Raw genomic sequence first — 7,762 nt, 5'->3', positions numbered from 1 at the left:
AATGTCCTTTTTCCTGGTTTCTGACCTTGAGAATGACAATCTGAAGGAAAAAATGTGGTTCTTATGACAGGCGTCGACAGGGAGGGTATAAAATCATAAAACATTCTCTTCTTTTGCCCCATCATCTTTTTCTTTTCTGTGTTTTCCTAGAAGAAGGAAAGTCTAAGCTTTTGTCTGATCCACCAGAGGAAGAGGGAGAGGTGGGCTACCCACTGCAAACAAAAATTTATAGCTTTATTAGCTATACTTGATGCATGATAAACTACACATACCTAAAGTGTATAATTTCATGGTTTTTGACATGTATACCTATTGTTGCTACACTCAAGATAATGAACATGTTACTTGCAAACGTTTCCTCACACCCCTTTGTAAACCATTCCTCCCTCCCTCCACAAATCCCCAGGCAACCATTGCTCTCTTTTCTGTCACTACATATAAGTTTGCACTTTCTATTATTTTATATAAATGGAAGCATGGAGATGTACTCCTTTTTGTTGTTTGGTTCTTTCACTTGCATTATTACTTTGAAATTCATCATGTTGTGTGGATCAGTAGTTTATTTCATTTTATGGCTTAGTGGTATTCTGTTGTATGGATTTACCACAATTGGTATATCCTTTCACTTATCAATGGACATTTGGCTTGATTCCAGTTTTTGGTTATTTCAAACAAGACTACTATGGACATTGGTATTAAAGTCTTTGTACAGAAACATACTATCATTTCTCTTGGGTCAATATTCAGGAGTGGGGTGTTTCAATTGCATGGTAAGTGTATACTTAAACTTTTTAAAAAAACTTCCCAATTGTTTTTACAAAGTGGTTGTACTATTTTACATTCCCACCAGCACACCTTGTGCTGAGAGCTGCACGCTTTGTCAACAGTTGATATGGTCAATCTTTTTAATTTTAACCGTTCTAATGGTGTGTAGTATTTTCTCATTGTGGTTTTTTTTTTTATTTGCATTTCCCTAGTGACTGAAGATGTTGAGCATCTTTTCAAGTGCTTATTTTGAACTACCCCTTTTTAAATACTTCGTTGGTAACAGGGCTAATCCTAAATTTTGGCAAAGGAAGCAGTGTTACATGACAGGTGTCATTAAAGGGCCTCTTTCACCAGTTGGCTGTGAAATTTTAAAAAATTTACTAGAGATTCCCAAACCTGAGGGGTAAAATCACTCTGGTGAGTTAAGAGAACCAATGTAGGGAGCAGTTTCTTAAAAAGATGTTTCAAGTTAAAATGCCTATTACCTGAAAGTGAAGGGAGAGCCCTAGATATTTTTCTTCCCATTTCTTTCTATTAGGACAGGTTTCTATATTAAAGGCCATTTCAGAAATTAAAAGAGACTGTGCTTTGAGAGAATGGCAGAGTGGCTGTGGCCCTTAGAGAGGTGGAGAGGAGGAAATAGGGGATGAATTGCAAAAGAAGTTTGAAATGGCAGACCAGATGGGACACCCCGTCTGGTAAGCACTGGCCAGTGTGTATATGTGTTCTGGGCAGGCGGGTGAGGCTGGAAGAAGAGGGGAACGTAGTGTCAATACATGATTAGATCAGGGACAGGCCCCAGATAATAGAGTAGCTGAAGGGGGAGCCTGAGACCAGAAAAAAAAGAGGGGAAATACAGAATGTAAAAGTTACCTTCTAGATGGTTTTTGTTCAGAGCAGCACTGTTGCTTTAGAACATCCTGGACCAGAATAGCTTCTATTCTCAAGTCTTCTCTTCTACAAACTAGATTCCTTCAACTTTGGGCTCCCCCACCCCAGCTCTCCTTCTGGATTTCATATGACAGAAGAAACTAGCTTTTGTGGTGGCAGCGCCTGCCACAGCTTTCCTCTCCTGCCACTCTCCTGACCAAAATTTAAGTGGTTCTCCATTTCCTTGACAATACAGTGTAGTGATTAAGAGTTAAGGCTCTAGAGCTAAACTGCCTGGGCTCAGTTTCTGGCTCTACCATTTATTAGCTGGATGACTGTGGGCAAGTTGCTTAATCTTCCTGTACCTCAGGTTCCTTATATAAAAATTAGGTGAGCCTGGCCCTATTGCTCCGTGGTTGAGGGTTGACCCATGAACCCAGAGGTCATGGATTGGATTCCCGGTCAGGGCACATGCCCAGGTTGTGGGCTCGATCCCCAGTAGAGGGCGTGCAGGAGGCAGCCAGTCAATGTTTCTTTCTCACTGATGTTTCTATTTCTCTCTTCCTCTCCCTCTAAAAATCGATAAAAAATAGAGATGAAAAAAAATAGAGATGAAAATACTTCCTTCCTTAGAGAGTTGTGAGGATTAAATGAATTATTTAAAAGTGTTTAGAATAGCCCTGGCCGGGTGCTTCGTGGGTAGAGCATCAGCCCATGCACAGAAGGGTTGCGGGTTCAATTCCCGGTCAAGGGCACATACCTGGGTTGCAGGTTCAATCCCGGGCCTGGTCAGAGGCAACCAACAACCCCCCCTCTCTGTTTCTCTCTCCCCTCCCCCACTTCCACTCTCTCTGAAAAGCAATGGAAAAAATACCCTCAGGTGGGGATTAACAAAACAACAAGAAGAACAAATTGTGTTTAGAACATTGCCTGACAGGCTTTAAGCTCTCAATAAATGTTAGCTGTTAATTGCATTGAAACTCCTTGGCTCCACTTTCAAGGTGCTTCACAATCTGGCCTCTGCCGATCTCACCCTTCTAGTCCGTTACTTCTTGCCTCGTACATTTGAGTTTTGCTGGTTTCCCGAGTCGTGAATCTGTGCATAACTCCAGGTGCTTTCAGTTGCCTGGAAGGACCTTAACAATTGAAATCCTACCCAGTCTTCATATCACTTCAAATCCCATCTCCTCTATGACTTCATATTATTATTTCTTGAGTTCTCTCCAGGCATCTTCCTATCAGAATTCACAGTACTATAGAATTCAGTGAATCATTACGCACCCCTCGGTCCTTCATGTGAATCAGTGTTGTCTCCCTGATACCTGCGAACTTTCCGAGGGCAGAAACAATGTCTGAGTCTTCTGAGCCCTCTTTCAGCGGCATGAACACATTGTCTTTACACATTTTCAAGCATCTATGAAGAGATTCAACATAGGCACAGAGGAGGCGTGAAGAAGCCATAGCTTTAATAACTGATTAGTTAGGGGTGGGGGGTGATGGTTTCTTTCCTATCTGTGCCATTTTCCAAAGGCAGGTTCCTTTCACCTAAGATCCAACAACCCCACTTCATTCCTGGACCAAGAAAGCAGAACACATCTTACCCACATATATTCATGAAACAGACTCTTTTCCCTAATCACTTTTCCGCTTCCCAAGAGAAAATCACTGTATTTTTATGGGTAATGATCATGTCTTCCTCTTTCAGTTCTTTCCTGTTAAAAGTCTCAACCCTTCCGTTTCCTACCGATCGTCAGGACCACTATCACCTCTGAGCTTGTAAGGGTGATCTCAGGAGTCGATGGGCTGGGACAGTGCACTCACTGTAAACGGGGCTGGGGAACTGGTGGAGTCCCTAGAGAGGTCTGCAGTGCAGAGACCCTGCCCAGAATCCTTATTCTGTGATCCATGCTCACCTCTGGACTGCAGCCCCATCTGACTGGTTAAGTGTTGTTGTTTCCTGTGTCCCCCAGTCCCCACTGTCCCTTCAGCGATTCTTTAGTTTCTTCCCTGCCAATCTCTATCCCCAAATCATTTTCAAACCAATCAAGGGCTTGCTGGCCTACTTATTGAATGCAAAGCCAAAGAACAAAGAGCCCAGAAAGGAGTAGGGCTGGGAGGGTTGCTGAGGAAGGAGGAATCCCGGCATCTGAGGGGAAGAGATGCAGCTTTTCTAAGTCTGGCAAGAAGGCTCGGGCATCCTCTAGAGCAGCCTGAGCTGCCACAGTGAAGTTGGGGTCACCAGAGATTAAAACATCAAAGACACAGGAATGAAAGTAAGCATCTTCGACTGGCAGCCCTTCCTTGCACAGCCGCCTGGCAGTGTCAGTGCTTATAGCTCCCCGGCGAAGACTGCGCTCCGAGTGAGAGAGTCGCTGACTCGGGGGGCACCCTCCAACGCAGAGCTGTAGGTCCTGCTCTGCTGAGAAGGCCCTGGCCACGTCCTCCGCTACCTTGATGGAGAAGGCGAGCTGCCCAGCTGTCTGCCGAATAATTATAGTTGTACCAATATAGGCAGCCTGGATCTCCACGTGGCTGCCCGGGTTAGTAGTTCGAATGGACAGACTTGAGCCCCCAGGCCGGTCGCCTCCATTGACAGAACCATCTTCAAAGGCTGCAGGAAGGTTGTCCACCTCAGCCTGGTAGACCTTCTGATCGATGCATTCCTGCATGTTCTTGAATATGATGGTGAGCTGTGAGGGCAAGAGGGAAACAGTTCATTTCGGGTTCAGGGTTCAGGGCACCCGTCCCCGGCTCCCAGTCAGGCCTCTGGGGCAGGGACCCGTGCGAGGCTGGGCAGGGCCGGCTGGCCTGGCCCTCGCTGTGCCCCAGGACGGCCTCCTCTCCGCTCACCCCTCGCTCCCTCAAGGCCTCCGCCTCGGCAGCTCCCACAGGGGAGGGGAGGGCTCCCCCAGCAGGGCCGCCGCTCGCGCCCGCCCGCCCCTCCCTGCAGGGGTTTCCAGTCTGAGCGAAGTTCCCACGAGGGGGAGTGATTTCCAGGAGCAGGTGCGCGCAGGGGGCAGTGGCCACGGGTAAGGGAGTGGCCGCGGGGGGCAGTGGCCACGGGTAAGGGAGTGGCCGCGGGGGGCAGTGGCCACGGGTAAGGGAGTGGCCGCGGGGGGCAGTGGCCACGGGTAAGGGAGTGGCCGCGGGGGGCAGTGGCCACGGGTAAGGGAGTGGCCGCGGGACGGAGGGGATTGGGGGCGTTGCCGAGCAGTAGCGGGAGTGGGGGGAGTGGCCCCGTGGGGTGGCCGTGGGAGGACCCGCGGGGCGACCGAGTCCTGACCTTCCGGGTGGCGGTGGCGTTGGCCCCCGCAGCCACGGGGGAGCTGGTGGCCTGGACAAAGAGGAAGTCATTGTCCAGCAGGGGCCACGCTCCTTGGACGCGGCACGTGTGGAAGTGGTGGTGGAAGCTGCGCACGTGGGGGTCCCCGAAGGAGGCGCAGTGCAAGAAGCCCGGGGGCCGCCCGTGCAGCCGCGAGAAGCGGCCGAGGTAGTCGCAGGGGTCCGGGGCCGCGGGGCCGGGGGCGGGCCCGGGGCCGGCGCCGGGGAGGGCGGGGCCGCGGGGCGGGGGCGGGGCCGTGGGGCCCTGGCGCGAGCAGTTGTGCTGGATCATCAGGTCCTCGATGCCGTGCACCGCCGAGTGGAAGGCCAGGTCCCCGCGGCAGGTGCGCGCCGTGCGCCGCGTGCACAGCGCGTAGGAGCGCAGCGCCCGGCAGAGGCCGCCGCCCCGGGGCGCGCCCGGCGCGCCCCCGCCGCGGAGGCTCAGGGTGGACGACACGTACTCGGCGTTGCAGCGGAGGATCTTGCACTGAGAATGGGCTGCGGGCACAGGGGCGACCCTGAGGAGCGCGCTCTCCCAGGCCTCCTGGGGGCCCAGGGTCCCTGACGCACCCCAAGTCCGAGCCCCAGTTCCCTAGCCCTGCCCGCACTCGGCTGTGCTGAACACGCTAAGCCCGCTAGAGCTCCCCGGCGGCCGCCGGGGTCCTCCCAGTGCCCCCCCAGGCTGCGGGCGGACGGCGCGCACCCCCGGGAGGCGCACACCTGCGGGGCGGGCAGGTGCCGGGCGCGCCGTCGGGCCGTCGGGCTCACACCCGCCCAGGCCGCAGCCGGCCGCCTGGACCCCCGCCCCGACCCTGGCCCTTCCTTACCATATCCACAGAGGAGCAGCAGGAGAGTGAGGGTGCTTAGAGTCGGGGGGCTGCCATGGGGGGACCGGGGACTAGGGGACTGGCCCGGGTCCCCCATACCTATCCAGCCAGGTCCCCACAGGCTCCAGTTCTTTCCAGCGGATGGCTGTCCTACCTAGTGAATTTTGACTGGCCGCCCTGCAAGAGACTGAAAAACGAAATCTGGCTGGGCCTGAGGAGAGACAAGCTGAAGATAGCTCAGGATGATGTGAGGAGAGCCTGGCCAGACCGAGGGGAGGGTAAGCCGACTGAAGCCTGGGGCCAGCGGAGCCCCCTCAGCCCTGGTGCGGCTGTTAAACCTCGGGCCCTGCTCCTGTGACCACGTTCAGGCCCCTTATGCAATACCCCTGGCTGGGGGTGGAAGGAGCATCGAGTGGACGGGGGTGGGGGGCAGAGTCCACTGCGCTGCCCCATCCCAGCTACCAAACAGCAGACATGTCCAAAAAGGAGGACTCCTGGGGACAGAGCAGGTCCCCATCACCCCGAGGCTCCCCGGGAGAACTGGGATCTGAAAAGTGCTTCTGGAACACTCCCCACATCTGCCTCCCCCCATCCGGAGGGAGCTCCAGGGGTGATTCCATTCCCCCCGTGTCAGGATTTTCAGCAAGAAGGAGCACTGGCGAGCACCCACCCCTCAGGATCCAGGTAAAAAGGGAGCCAGTGAACCAGTTTCTCTCACCTATTCTAGAGACTGCAACCATAGCGCCCCTCTCCTGGAATAATGGGTCGCAGCCCAAGCTCCCAGATCCATGTTTGCTCGTTGTGACTCAACAGTTCTTGAATGTTTCCAAACCTGACCGAAGAATCGCTTTTTCCGTTAATCTTCCCTTTGCAAATCCACAAGTTCTCGGTCTCTTGATGAGGAGAGAACTTGGGGAGGGGCTTGCCTCTCTTGGGGTAAGGGCCTGATTGGGGGAAGAGTCATGCAGGAGGGAGAACAGGACGGCAGGACCGAGTTGTGGGGGGAAATCATTTATGACAAGGAGTGGCCACCATGCCGGAAGCCCAATGCGAAGGGCACTGCTGAGCAGGGACGGGGTAGGAGAGTATCCTGACGAATCGTGTGAGGCTGAATTTGGCCTTGATGAGAAAACCACAGACTGGGGGTGTGGGAAACTCCTAAAGAGGGAGACCTCCTCAGAAGCCTTGAGGTAACAAGGGGTGGAAGGAGCTTAAACTGCCGGAGGAGAGCCTGAGGATTAAACTTCAAATGGCCGGAGGCCTGAGGCCAGAAAGAAATCAGACAGAAGGAGAAATGGAGGTTGGGGCACCTTAGCATGGAAGAGATCTTAGCTTTTGGACCAGAGATATCTGTTATAATTTTATGAACGTCTAACTTCAATCCAGAAGCTTATTAAAGGAATTGCAATTTCATTTTGACTTACTGTTTCCAGAGGTCAAACATTACTCTGATATCCCGCTCTCCAGCCATGACTGCCTATTCTGTTGGTCAGCTCCAGCCAGGGGATCCCCCGTCTCTTTCTCCATATCTCCCCTAGGTCCCAAGACCTGCTGCAATCTCAGTGAGGTCAGGGAGCCAGAGAAGGTCTGGTGTGGGGGGAAGGGGGAGTATATGGCTGGCTGGAGCGCTGGACAGCTGAGCGGGGGAGGGAGGTGGCTACCGAGTTGACTGTTTTAAAAATAGCTAAGTCCAAAATTCCAGGAGCTTTGGTGGCAGTAGGGTGTGGGAGTGGGGAGAGTGGGAGGACTAGAAAGAATGTAGAGTATAGGGTGCCAAGTAGGGGAGGGGGGACAGAAATATGACAGGCAAGTCAGATATCCAGTTCCAGCTAATATGACTCGAGTCACTGCCTACTCCAGGCAGCCCTCCAGCATGGCCACTAATGAATCCCCCACCTTTAAAAATTAGAGTGGGCAATTAATTGTACGCCTCTCCTTCACCACCCTCATCTCTGCTGTATTGAATACTGCATTTA

At 52.8% G+C, this 7,762-nt stretch overlaps 1 protein-coding gene across 1 annotated transcript; it reads right to left on the bottom strand.

Moving 5' to 3' along the window:
• Positions 1-2,593: 2,593 nt before the first annotated feature.
• On the bottom strand, positions 2,594-6,111 carry HJV (hemojuvelin BMP co-receptor). The gene is made up of 3 exons (XM_087828174.1): positions 5,787-6,111; positions 4,922-5,457; positions 2,594-4,328 (listed from the first exon to the last, which is right to left on the bottom strand). The coding sequence occupies exons 1-3, from the start codon at positions 5,881-5,883 to the stop codon at positions 3,702-3,704; spliced, it is 1,260 nt and encodes a 419-aa protein (XP_087684300.1). The 5' UTR covers positions 5,884-6,111; the 3' UTR covers positions 2,594-3,701.
• Positions 6,112-7,762: the final 1,651 nt, after the last annotated feature.

The sequence above is a fragment of the Miniopterus natalensis genome, chromosome 19, assembly GCF_054644295.1.
Source record: "Miniopterus natalensis isolate mMinNat1 chromosome 19, mMinNat1.hap1, whole genome shotgun sequence".
Taxonomy (NCBI): domain Eukaryota; kingdom Metazoa; phylum Chordata; class Mammalia; order Chiroptera; family Miniopteridae; genus Miniopterus; species Miniopterus natalensis.
The sequence above is the reverse complement of the archived record's forward strand: the minus strand, read 5'-3'. Positions and strand labels throughout refer to the sequence as shown.

What these genes read in the sequence shown, in the direction of transcription:
- HJV (XM_087828174.1), bottom strand. Translation starts at nt 5,883, where the DNA reads ATGGGGGACCCGGGCCAGTCCCCTAGTCCCCGGTCCCCCCATGGCAGC. An exon ending in GCTGCTCCTCTGTGGATATG is followed by an intron (nt 5,458 to 5,786) that starts GTAAGGAAGGGC and finishes CTGTGCCCGCAG; the next exon opens with CCCATTCTCAGTGCAAGATC. An exon ending in ACGCCACCGCCACCCGGAAG is followed by an intron (nt 4,329 to 4,921) that starts GTCAGGACTCGG and finishes TTGCCCTCACAG; the next exon opens with CTCACCATCATATTCAAGAA.